Source organism: Lepisma saccharinum, unplaced genomic scaffold (assembly GCF_977018435.1).
Source record: "Lepisma saccharinum unplaced genomic scaffold, izLepSacc3.1 HAP1_SCAFFOLD_384, whole genome shotgun sequence".
Classification (NCBI taxonomy): Eukaryota; Metazoa; Arthropoda; class Insecta; order Zygentoma; family Lepismatidae; genus Lepisma; species Lepisma saccharinum.
In genome coordinates this window covers 100,300-113,931 of record NW_028143091.1, presented here as the reverse complement: position 1 = coordinate 113,931, position 13,632 = coordinate 100,300, and the positions used below count along the sequence as shown (strand labels likewise).

The window sequence follows — 13,632 nt, the reverse complement described above, 5'->3', positions numbered from 1 at the left end:
ACATGATGGCCGACTATTGCTGGTGCTTGAAGCGTGACGTTCCTGAGGCTACCTACTCCATAAAAGTGCTGACTGTATGTGCTCGTGAAACAAACTGATCAATTTGCCGGAATTGCCGAAACTTTTTGTCCATTAAGAACTCCCTATTGAGAAAATAGAAACGTATGTTTGTTAAACAACGTGACGTGATACTCTGCATGGACATCTGACTACGTCGCATTCTCTTTGCAAGTGCTGTTGGAATGTAGCCGGATATAATTTTCTGAAAATTTTGAAATGTGACTTGTGAAACAATGCAACTTAATACCTGTTATCAGCTACGCCACCTACGTATAGTCCTACAATTTCATTATGTGTAGATATCTATATGGAAAACTGTTGGAGTTTAGCCCAGTATTATAATATTGTGAAAATTTTCAAACGTGATTTGTGAAAAATTGTGACGTGATGCACTTTTTATGACTACATATTTGGAATCAGCGACCTCAAATTATATGGAATCAGTTAAAATATCTAAGTCAGCAGAAAAAAAATTTCATATGTAGACCAGTGTAATACATTGTTTTCGAAAAAAAAATTCTATTCATAAAGAACAATTTAAAACTTACTTTCATGCTAATAATATCACCTTTCGGAAAATAAAGTGAACAGACTCGTGCATTCTTCGTAATTTCCTTGCCGCATTTCAGTTATGCAAATCTTGTCAATCAGTTCTGTTTTCCCTGATTTATTTACAAATTTCATTTTGTTGATTCCATGGAAAACACATGTAAGCTTTTCACTTGTCCGACCCACAAAACGATTTCGAGCAAAACACTGAACAGTAGACGTTACTTTTCCGCATTCTCCCCATGCTTTGAACGGCTTCAACAGAGCGAAGTATCCTACATGGAGTGGTTCCTGAAAATCTCACCAGATGGCATATCGGATAATTTTAATCGCGCATATGCAGATGTTAAAAGCCTGAATACAAGAGAAACTGCTGGTTTCATTGAATCACATTTGGAAGTGTGCCCAAAGAAAAAATGCCTTAAGTGAGAATCTATATGTGTGTTCATTACCTTCAAAGTAAACTGAACTCAGTGCCGCACAGTGGCGCAACCACAGGGGAAAATTGCCCCCCCCCCCCGCCAACCTTCGACGGAAGGTTGTTCCAGGTGGGCAAACATTCACGGCTAACGGCACCTGCAGAGGGGGCACAGAGGAGAATTGCCCCCTTCTATATCAAATTTTATGCAAATAAAAGTACATTTCGTAAAATTTTCATCCTCGCTTCGCTCGCAAAGCCTCCTTTTTTCAGTTTCGTCAAGTTCAGAGCCATAGCTAGGTGGTGGCTCGAGTCAGCCATGGGCGACGAATGATCAAAGTGAAAAAACGCTGTGAAAGAGGAAATGCCTTGGCAGCGCTTGATATTATTTGTGCCCTATTAGGGGCAAATAGGGGGGTGCAAACATTGACGGCCAAGGGCACCTGCAAGGGGGGCGCAGAGGAGAAATTGCTCCCTTCGATTTCAAATTTTATGCAAATTAAAATACATTTCGTAAAATGTTCTTGCTCACTTCGTTCACAAAGCGTACGTTTCTCGGTTTCGTCAAGTTCAGAGCTAGGGGACAGCGGGAGTCGGCCATGGATGCCAAGCGATCTAAATGAAAAAAGTTGTATAAGAGAGAATGCCATGGCGCCCAGTGAAATTATTTGTGCCCTATTAAATCAATATTGTTTCAAATTGCAAAAATTGGATCTAAATTATTTTTTTTGCTCGCTTCGCCCGCAATGTCATTGTTTTCTAATGTGATGTATTTCAATAATATGTATTGTATATATGTATTGAATAAACTTTCAATACGTACACAGTTAATGTTAGCGTGCTGCATATATATATTCTTATTTTATGTCGCTCCATGTCGCATATGTTATTGATTTGGTTGTTGTTATTGATTTGGTGTTCTAGGTCCACTTTTATGCACAGTAACGCTAATCGGGACTGGGCCTACAGTTTAAAGTGGGATCCGAACCACTATGTGGCTCTACCGGGTATCGAACCCGAGACCCCTTGATTATAAGGCTACGACGCTACCACTGCGCCATCGGAGAGGCGCATGTTGCATATGTGTAAGATATAAAAGTTATACATGTTATGTACAAAAATTATTATTTAGGGAATGCATTTATCATTCATTTTCTGCCATTCAGAAATACAATTTGTGTGCTTGCTTATCATTATTAGCTAATGTAAAATTGACGGTGTTGAAAAAATATTTCAAATCGTTTGTTCCAAACAAATGCTTTAGCACCGACTTTGCGTAATTTATGATAATAATAACGTTTTTGATACTAATATTACTACTACTACCACTAGTAATATTAATACTGTCATTATTGATATTATTATTATTATTATTATTGTTGGTACGTTTATCCTAGTGCATGCGCCTCTGGTGTCCCAACAGCCCTTTGGTGGTGGGTTGGGAGGCGGCAGGGCCTGTCGAAGCATTTTTTTTTTTTTTTATCGAGTGGCGCGTGTCGAGCTTGAGTCCCATTAGTAGAGGAAATATATGGTTTCACCCGAAAATAATTGCAACACAAATGTTTTTTTGTGCTACATTGTGCGGAATGGTATAGTGAATAATATATTAAAAATCTGCCAACGAAATGTTTGGGGAAAATCCACCATCTTGGAAAATGGCGGCCAAAATTCAAGTTCAATATTAAAAATAATAATAATAATATCTCGAAACTGGTGCATTGTAGACAAAAAGTGAAGATAACCAAAATTAAAGAACAGAAAATTTTCTAAATTATGGTTTTTGTTTGATAGAGCTACCATAAATCTTAATTGAATTAGAAAGAGTCAAATATTTTCTTTAATTTTTAGAATTAGCGTAAAAGTTGGTTTCTGACACAAAATACAGCAAATATGTAAGAAACTATGTAATTTACATCCTAAAGTCACTGAATCAAACTCATAGCTTATGATTTCCTCTAGAGTTGGTTTTTGTTTCATGCCTTTAGAGTCAGGGGTTGAGGAGATATGGAGTTTAATGCAGAGTCCTGTGTTTCCCTAAATTTACGTGTTCCATTTCATATGATATTGATTGATTGATTTGATTTATTTGATTTATTTTACTTCGCTTTTTGTGCCACTTTTGGCTAATTTGCGAAGATGGGAATGAGTGATGATATGATGAAATTGATGAATTGACACTCATAAACATCCATGCCCAAGTCGGGATTCGAATGAGGGACACCTGGCGTTGTAGCGCGATTATGATATTGGTGAGAACGTAACACATTGGTTTCTGCAGTGTTTCGTTCACGTGACGTTTGTTACTTGCATGTTGTTTTTGTTGTTCAAAAATGTATGCACACAGTAGCGGCGATTATGTGTCTTAACTTAACCAGAGGGGAGGGGTGGGGGTGGAGGAGCAAGGATAGTTTACTTTCCACTGACTGCAATAAAAAGAATCGTATTGAAAATGCAATTCGGGCAGATGATTTTGGCTCAAATCTACTGGTAGACAAGGCTTAGAATTAAGAGACCATAGTGCGGGAACAAAAAGTGTGTATGGGGGGGGGGGGTGACTGCTCCCCATGCCCCCATCCCTAATCGCCGCCACTGTCAATACATTGAACTAATATGATACGGTAAAATACGGTACTTAAGCGGTCACTTTCCCTTAGAGTCCATTTCAGAATATTTCGTAGATACCTAGTGCTAACATGTTAAATTTAATCATTTCTTCTACATACAGACTTGCAATTATAGTACAAGTGTTGCCCCTGATGCAGCAAAAGGAGAATATATGCGTAACTGATTGAAGATGTAAACCCCACTTCCAAATACGCTCGACTTTAATGAAATTCCGACGAATATCGAGCATACTAATGTATTGCAGCCACATAGCAGCAGTGTCCTGTTATCTTTCAGAGTTGAACCAAATGTAGATAAATATTTTTCTGCACCTCAGAGCTTGAACTTACATTAGCATCTACTTCTGAATTGAGCAGGCCAACGATTTATTGAACGTATCTCAGAAATATGTTCATTTGCAATGTACTTTGCTTCTTCAAGTAGCGTGAAGAGACCTGCATAAACTATGAAATGACCCCTTGTGCCTCTGTCGATGGCTTTTTCGGATTGATTTGATTTGTTTTATTTTATATTACATGGTTTTTCTGCCACTTTTGGCTAATCACGAAGATAATTGATTGATTGAGTTGTTGTTATAAGTCCACTTTATGCACAGTAAAACTAATCGGGACTGAACCTACAGTTTAAAGTGGGATACGAACCACTGTGCAATGTACCTTCCAGGTATAGAACCCAGGACCCCATGATTATAAGGCCACTGCACTACCAATGCGTCAATCACGAAGATAAGGATGAATGAATGGACAATCACAAACATATATGGACGACACAACACGAGTCCTTCTGTGGCAGGTCCTGCTGCAAATAAACGAGAAAGGCGGATTTTTAATATATTATTCACTATACTATTCCGCACAATCTGGCTCAAAAAATATTTGTGTTGCAATTATTTCCGGGTTAGGCCCTTTTTCCCCGTTCGTTTCCTCTACTACATTGCCAAAGTTCTGCTTTCCAAACAAGTAGCTCTACAATTGCTCTTACGATGCTGTGGCGAGAAGGCTAACCATTCGGCTACGCAGCAGCTCGAAACAAGCAATTACCACAAATGTGGTATGCGTGTTCAGTTGTTACGTTTATGATATATGGATAGTGCATCACTATTGAACATATTTACGTATGTGCTTTGTTGGATATGTTCATCTTGCTTTCAGATTAATTAATGAAAACACGACAGTTAAACCGTTTCCCACCTCTCAAAAAACTTGAAGATTAAAAAAGTAATTTACTTGTCTTCTGCTTGGTGCTGTTGTTGAACGCTTTGAAAGTACATTGTTTTCGATATGCTGCATGAGTAGGTCTACTCAACGACGTCATTAATCTATGAGTATCGATCGAATATTACTGTACTTATCTTAGATACGAGTAAACAGATCATTAATCTTAATGTGTTAAGAAGGTGTCAACAACAGAGCAAAATGTCTTCCTTTCTACATTTCTACACTTGGCGATAAATGAAGACAATGAGCGTTTTATATTCCAATCCTCGTGTAAAGAACAAATACTGAGATTTGCTTTGATGTTGTTTGTGATATTAATAAATTGACAAGCATGCTGCTTGAAACTAATATAAATCTGTATTTCACTAAAACCTAAGTTCGTAACTTACTTTTGATACAAATCGAAATATTGTTTCTTAATGCGTACAGCTAACAAATCAGCATAATTGGTACAACATTATGAGGTAACGTTTAATGTTTATCCATACCAATAATAATAATAATAATAATAATAATAATAATAATATCCCGTGTTCGAGTCCTGGCCTGTTCTTTGTGAGTGTCCCTTCATCAGTGACGGCGCCAGCCTAAAATTAGTGGGGGGCTACAGATTTCGGAGTCAAATTCTCGGGGGGCTAACAAATATCGGCTAAATGGTAATTGTGTCATACTTTATTACGGTATAATTTTACCAGTGACATACAGTCAAATCCAAAGATAAATCACTGACATGTTATGTTTGTTCCAAAGGCATGAATCTTTTATGTCAATTAAAATGCAATAATTGTATTGTTTTCTTTTCCTAAGCCATTATCGAGAGGAATGGTATCACATACTTACTATTCATATTAGCAGTAAACAAAGTACACCATAAAAATAGACTCATTATCAACTCGCTGGATATGTATAAATTCTACACGTAACACTCTTTATAAGTAAAGAATGTGAGTACTTTTTGTTCAAATAAGAAAATAACCACAGCAAGAAACTACGATAAGGTATGCCTGTTTCTATGAGCAGCTACAAGCTTGTTTAAATCTAAAGATTTTGCAAGCTCTTTCTCAAAGAGCAGAATAGATATAGCATTCAACCTCTCATTACCATTCGATTACGAAGGCAACACTTGATTTGCCGTAAGCAGCCATTGATGGGTGTGTGCACATTTCAATAACACATAGCTTATAAAGTTCATAAAAGGAAATTTTAAATATTTCAACCATTGCAAGCAGCTGCTGAAGGGTCTTTATTTTGAGTTCCTTTCTGCCTCAGTGTGCCATAACTCTAAACTGTTCAATTACAACAGTAGGGAGCTTCGAAAGATTGTAGCTTCTCCTGCATCAGAGAAGCGACACTAACTTAATAAAGTAGGCATCAAATAAACAAACCACCCTTGAACAGAAAGTTTGTTAATGATGACATTTTCTCTGCCATGATGAAATACCTTACTTTTTCTTGTTCAACGACTGAAGTCCAGATCTTAGGGCTAAAACTGGGGAGGATGCTGAAATGCAGTTCACTTAGGAGGTGCCACTCAACAACGAACAAGAATATTTTTACTACAAATTCACTTTCACTAAAAAAAGTCTTTCTAATTAATAACTCAGCTAATCACTTAACGTGATTATTTGTACAACCAATCATGGAAGTACAGCGCCACATTTCAACCTGGTGGCGGAAAATTGAACAATTTTCTTTTGATCGCCATCTTCTTCCCCATGGTATGCATAGTGGATTCACCAAATTTCAGAGTTCTACGATGCCTCAAACAGGCTACAGAGGGCTCTGAGTTGGGTAACTTTAATTCCGGCCAGCCGGTACTATGGCATAAAATGAATTTATACTACACTTTGGAAACATTTTACTATTCCTATATATAGTTACTGGTTACATCTAGTTTGAATTTCAGTTACGCACAGACGCTATTTTCAATCAGCAAACACAATTAAGGATATTTCAAATTCACGACTACTTTAACTACATTAATTCATTAATTGTTGAGTCTCCACGACTGGCGCTACGTTCGTGATGTATCTGACAACTTTAATTCTAAACTCTTTATCAATACACTTTACCAGTTAATTTGAAAAATATATAACCTGAATTAAGTATTCACGTCTTGCTAAATATTATGTTTTGTATCATTTCAGATCAATCTAAAAGAACAAGTGAAGGTGCTTCAAGAAGAGGACTAACCATTTGAAATATGATGGCTTCTCTACGTTGGGCCTCAAAGGTGTGGATCATTCTTGTACTTCTGAATGCATACAAGTGTAATTCAAAGCTGCATTACATACATACCATTGATATAACTGAAGGATTGTCACGTTCCCTTGTGACACTTTGCAGAAAATATTTCCATGGTAAATTTATTAGTATTTTCCTCACGGCTGAAGATGAAATTCAGCTTTTACTCTCATCTGAAGTTATTAGGACAATGGATGCATCATTTTCCATTGCAAACCTTGAGTTTACACCACTACTAATCCATAATGAGTATCAATTGAACAATGTTGTAATGATCATTCTTGACAGTGATAAAGACATTTATCAGCTTGTCAATAAAATGCAACAGTATCCATATTTCAACAATAGGGGAATGTTTCTTGTATTCTTCGTGTCTTCTCGCAGTAACGTTGAAGAAAATGCAAGGTTTATATTCCAAACATTATGGAAAAAGTTCATTCTGAGAGTTGCTTTGATATACATTCAATTTCCTCTGAATGTAGATAATCATGAAAACTATGCTTTACTGCGTGTGTTATCATATAATCCGTATCTAAATATAACTTATGAGAAGACTGTAACCTGGGAAACATTGGACAAAGCTTCGGAGGTGTTCAGAACAGCATACTCTTCCTGTAAAACAAAGAACCTTCACAAGTACGTACTAAAGACAACCAGTATGTACTCTGAAATTCCACCTCACCTTTCGCTTATGAAAACACCCCAAGGCGAGAAGAAGTTTGTAGGTTACTATACAGAAATATTTGATGCCCTTAGCCACTACATGAACTATACACCTAAGAACATGTTCGCTCACGGTTGGTGGAATGTAGGGCATAAACTTGACAATGGAACTTGGACATATGCAATGGGTGATCTTGTATACAAGAGAGCTGATATGGCCTATTTGTCCTTAGGGTTTCTTAAAGATAGGTATGAAGTAATAGAGTATGCAGAATATATTGAGTTAAATCCTGTTAAGATTTTGGTGCCAAGGGGACAAGAACTTTCCCATCTTGTAGCTATGATTCGTATATATAGCAAAGGAGTGTACGTAGCTATTATCTCAATGCTTATTCTAAGCATTTTACTCACTAGGGTGTTCCAAATATTTGCGCTGGTGAAAGTGAAAAGTGTTGGCGAGGTGGTCCTGAAGCAGTATAGTGTATTTTTAAGCATGTCAGTGCCTCAACCAAGGGACAACCCAAATCGTTTGAACTTCTTCATATGGGTATACTTCAGCTTGCTCACAAACTCTATTTACGATGGGAGTATTGTGAGCGTGTTAACTGTTCCAAAATATTATCCAGATCTTGACACCGTCAGAGCAGTGGCGAAAACGGGTATACAGATCAAGGGGGTCATGTTGTTTCGTAGCTTCTTGAACATCATGTCAGATACTGACTTGAGGACTCTGTACGACAGGTATGAAACAGTGGACGGAAACTACCCAGCGCACATGAAGAGTATGATGACGTTTAGAGACTCGGCAATTGTAGGTTCGAAACCCACTCTGGAGTATCATGTGTTGAAACTCCCCACGTGCAACAGCTGCACCAAACCGTTCCATATGGTGAAGGAAAACCTTGGAACCTTGTTGAGCGGCATTGGCGTTCCAAAGGGATCTCCTTTTGTATCTCGCTTCAATGTGCTCATAAGGAGAATACATGAGGCTGGCCTCTACCTGAAATGGTATCACAATTCTATCATGAATTTAAAGCCCAGTGGTAAGTCTTGCAATGCAAATACGGTAATGTCACTAAGGCACTTGGAGGCTGGTTTCTATGTTTTTATGTTTGGAAATATCTTTGCGCTAATCACGTTCATAATTGAACTTCTCTGGAAGATATATAAAACACATCATGTGAAAACAGAGACATACACTGCAATGAACTGCTTTAATTAGAATATACTGGGTGAGTCTTTTAGAAGAGGCCCCGTGGAAAATGCGCTCCTTGCATGTAGGCAACCCTGGCACACCGAAGAGAAGAGCGGGTTAGAGAACAGTCCAGGATATCGGTGCCAAGCATATTCGACAACATGACATGACATGACATATCCTGGACTGTTCTTTGCCCCGCTCTTCTCTTCGGTGTACCAGGGTTGCCTACAAACAAGGAGCACATTTTCCACGGGGCCTCTTTTAAAAGACTCACCCAGTATATCTACGATACAGATCAGACTTATTTCAAAATAACATATTAAAATCTTGCATAATGTGGCGTGGTCGCATTTCCTAGGGTTTTCTATTTTTACAACTGTCCCTCTATTTTCAACATAGTGATTTATCAAATATATAGAGTTCTAGCAGACACACACTGATATGATATTCTGGGAGATATGAAAGTACTTCAAATAATTTTGAGCTTGTGTATAACCTAATACAGTAAAATTTATCTTAACAGAGACGGCAGACATTCCTTAACATCCCAGCAGAAATATGTGAGAGTACATTGATTACTTCTTAATTATTGTTTCTCACCTTGTCTGTTGTTGAGAAGTTTTAAATTGGCGCTGGGTAATATTGTCAGTGTCTGCATGAGAATGTTCATTATTGATTGATTAATTTGCTGCACAGCATATTCATTTGGTCAGAGGATCGAATCAGGGTATCTGCTCAGTTTCCACGTTGGGTTCGGTCTCCTTGGGCCATGGTAGAGAGTCGGCATCTGCTGTCAACTGAACTCTTACACTACATTAACCAGACTGTGTTTCATCCCGCCTCCAAATTTGGAGGTTGATGGAAGGGCACTGTAGCCAATTTTGTTTGTGCAGCAATTTTCAATAACAAATTTATTGAAGTTGAAATACTCTGATTAATTGGAATTTTTCGGTGTCCGAAATGGAACATGGCAATGAAAATTAGCACTTACTTAATTCATTAATGATATTGGCCAGAGGAAACTAAAAGATTCCATTAGATCCAGTTGTCAACAAATTTAAACCAAATTTTATGTTTGTCAACAAGCCTAGACATAATCGAACTAATACTCTCTATGATTATGCCATAATTTATTAATTAATATTACATTTCAAGGGTACGTATTAATTAATGTAATACGTAGGTTTTAAAAAATTGAAAGGTGTTTACGAATTAATCAGGCTGCGGGTTCACGAAGCTTGAGAGCCACTGTTCTAAGAAACATGAAAATAGGTGACAGGCATCTCAATAGGGTAGCTTTCCAAGATAATGGTCAATGTAGTATTTAACAACAAAAGTTTTTGTCTTTGTCATGTACCTCCTCAAAAATAATTTGGGCCTGGACTTTTTGTCACACTGTATGTGCTTGGGAAGGTCACATTAATTCTAGCAATTTACATAGCTAAGGGAAGGTGTTTCTCTCCTGCTACATAATGGCAAACTATTAGCCAGAAGGGTGATTTGTATGCTAACAATATACACAGTGTACCAGAAGTGATAGCGCAAACTGAAATGGTGAAAAGTACATGATAGTAGAAGAATAAAATGATTGTCTCCTTGTGCACTCCGAGATTTCTTTGTTTAAAACTGAACACTGCCAAAAGGGGGCATTGTAAACAAACCATACGTCCTGTACAGGGTGGAAGGCAGAACAGGTACGCCACATGTAAAGTGACAAGCATACGATGTGTACAAACAATCAAGTCAGTGGCAGATCATAACCATACATTCACAATTATCTCTCAAACGGTTTCTTTGCAACCCCATATTTACAGAGACGTTTTGCTTCATTATTGTGTAATTTTCACTGTTTGCGCTGTCATTTCTGGTACACTCTGTATAAATAAATATGTCCGTTTTAGTATTTTCTTTGATCAGACACAGACAAGATTTGACACCAAACCTGCCTGTCTTTGCCCAATTGATACATTATTTTCCTTCTTAGAAGTTTCCATAACATTAATTTTATGCATATTAAAGTCCTAAAAATATTGATTTTTCAAAATAATTCCATGAGGTTCAGAGACCGAGAAATGTAGAAAATGACAAACTGCTGTTAAAAAAAAGATATCATCGACTTTGAAAAACTTACTGTTATCTTGAACCTTAAGCAAAATCTTTGAGTATATACACATGTTAGTTTTTTTGTAATATTTTACAACTAGGGTAAATAAAAGGAAGCACTTTGGAAATGAACAATTCTTCTTTTATGAACTGAATTTATGGCATATTTACATTTCGGTATATCTTATTTCTGGACATATATTTCTGCTATCATTTTATTATTTATTATTCCTTTCAATATAAAAACTCTTTGCTAATCATGTTCACTTATTTGGTGAATTTTATGATCTCCCTGTGAATGAAATATTTTATAATATTATACTGAATTTGTGTCCTGCATTAGTAGTAAAATTTAATATTTTATTAAATTTAAGATTAAATAATAACACATTTTAATTGTAAAGGTGAATTACTGTAGACCTGTGGTATCATTGACGTTCCCTACAATTACAAAACTATATACATGCTAGCAATTATGTGATTTCTGTTCTTCAATATCTGAACCACCACTTTTGACCATCACTTTTTTCATCATTTGGGGGAAAGAAATATACAATCTTTTATAAATACATACTACTCAAAACTAAAATAATTTCTAAAAAATCTAGAATTATTTTAATACACTGAAAGTGCATACTCAGTTATCTGTCATATTTTTCTATTAATTTATTAATAGAAAAATTAATTCTATTAATTTCGGTGGCCACTGCCACCATCATCTCAGGATTCAATTGCTTGTCAAGCTTTTGTTGTGATACTCTTGTGGAATGCCACTACGGTGGAACCACAGGCAAAGGAGCTTGCACAGACCTGTGACCCCTGTGCACCCTGTGCAAAGTTGTTGAATTACCTACAGAAAACAAACGAAAAAGCAATACTAGTTTTAGAGACGTTAAAACGCACACACATATGTATCCAATACTGTTCAAGAGCCCTCCTTAACAACCTAAAAATATATATTTTCATATAATGTATCTGTTTTGAAATACCATTGGGCAGTGGCGGCAATTGGGTTCCAAAACTGGGAGCACAAGGTACCAAAACTGGGGGGGGGGGGGGGGCAAAGACAGTTTACTCTGCCTTGGCAGATAAGATTTAGCATAGTGCGGGAGCAAACTTGACAAAAGTGGATGAGGTGTGAAAATATAAGACCGACTTTATATTATTGCACGGAGTTTAATTTTCCAAACATAATCTTCATAAGTGTCCGTCCCAAAGTTTTAAAATAAGCACAGCCGGTTAAATATCATATTCCAGCTGTTGTCTGCAGATATTATCTCTAGTTTAATCTATAATAGTAGCCACACACGAAATATATATATGGCGTACACGCACGTACCTGCAGATATATAAAATATCCATATTTGCGTGTGGAGTGTGAAAAGATAGTCCTACGTAAATCGTGGTTCATCACTGAAGGAGATTACGAGTTATGATATTGATTCAAGTAAAGAATATTATGTTCTTCACACCACTGAGAATTTCAACCTGAAATGCTTTAGGGCAGTGGTTCTCAAACTGTGGTACGCAACTTGAAGGGGCTATGCGATCAGCTCGGAAGAGAAATGTCGACAATATACAAAATACAACATTTTTGCTGCAGGTGTGAAGAGCAGACTTCAATGTTTCAGACTTCATAGCTTGAACACTCAACAGGAAAATAAAGTTGATTTTGTCACTGACACCTCTCATCTTTATTTCATATATTTTGGAATAAAATACTCGTTTGAAATCTATGATAGACTAAATTTAGAGCCGAATCTCTGCCTGAAAGTTTCAAGTGCACAATCAAACATCATGGACCTGTGTCAGGCTATGCAGGCACATTCTTCTCACTAGAAACTCTGAAGTTTTACAATAAAAACTACAAATTTGTGCTTAACAGTTTGTTTACAAACTTATTTTTGTTTACATTTTCGTCAACTCTGAAAAAAATATGAAAATTAAAGTTTTTTATATACTTTGTTGCATACATTTTTATTTTTGTAATTAATCATAAAGATTACAAACGTAGGAACACCCAATAAAATATTAAATGTAGGACTCAAATGTTTATTTGCTTACCATTTTTTCACATGCAGCCCGAATGGCATTTTGCTCTATTGTAGATATACGCCTCCAACATATAAAAAACAAACGCCTCACCAATCAGACAGGCAAAAAATTTCCCCAAAATCCACTATTGCGGAGAAAACCTATGGTGGGGATACATTAGACGTTTAGTTACGACTAAAGGGTACAACGAGGAAAAAGTTTGAAAACCACTGCTTAAGAGGATCATGAGGTAAGATCTGGCATCAGTGTTCTTGTGTTTCTTCCCATCACGTAGCGACAACCATCGGATTTTTATTTAACGTTATCAATAGAAAGTAGACTTTGATTCGACAGCTGTTGTCATCATTGTTTCGTCACTGCCATGAGCAGCGTGCGAATTAAGTTTTTTGCTTTCGGGGGGGGGGGGATTCCACTCAGTGTCGTATTTGTAATATAATTTCCGGGGAGGAGGTTATATATACACAGGGTGTTACTAAAGTTCGTTTCCAACGCTTAGGAGG

At 36.9% G+C, this 13,632-nt stretch overlaps 1 protein-coding gene across 1 annotated transcript; it reads left to right on the top strand.

The window, feature by feature from the left end:
- Positions 1-7,771: 7,771 nt before the first annotated feature.
- LOC145982748 (glutamate receptor ionotropic, delta-2-like) lies at positions 7,772-9,517 on the top strand. Its single transcript, XM_083116118.1, has 2 exons — positions 7,772-8,819; positions 9,498-9,517. Exons 1-2 carry the CDS (start codon positions 7,772-7,774, stop codon positions 9,515-9,517), a joined length of 1,068 nt encoding a protein of 355 aa, XP_082972244.1.
- The last annotated feature ends 4,115 nt before the right edge of the window (positions 9,518-13,632 follow it).

Coding starts and splice junctions, on each gene's coding strand:
- LOC145982748 (XM_083116118.1), top strand. CDS start 7,772: ATGTACTCTGAAATTCCACCTCACCTTTCGCTTATGAAAACACCCCAA. Junction 8,820..9,497: donor CATGAATTTAAAGCCCAGTG/GTAAGTCTTGCA, acceptor TTATCTTAACAG/AGACGGCAGACATTCCTTAA.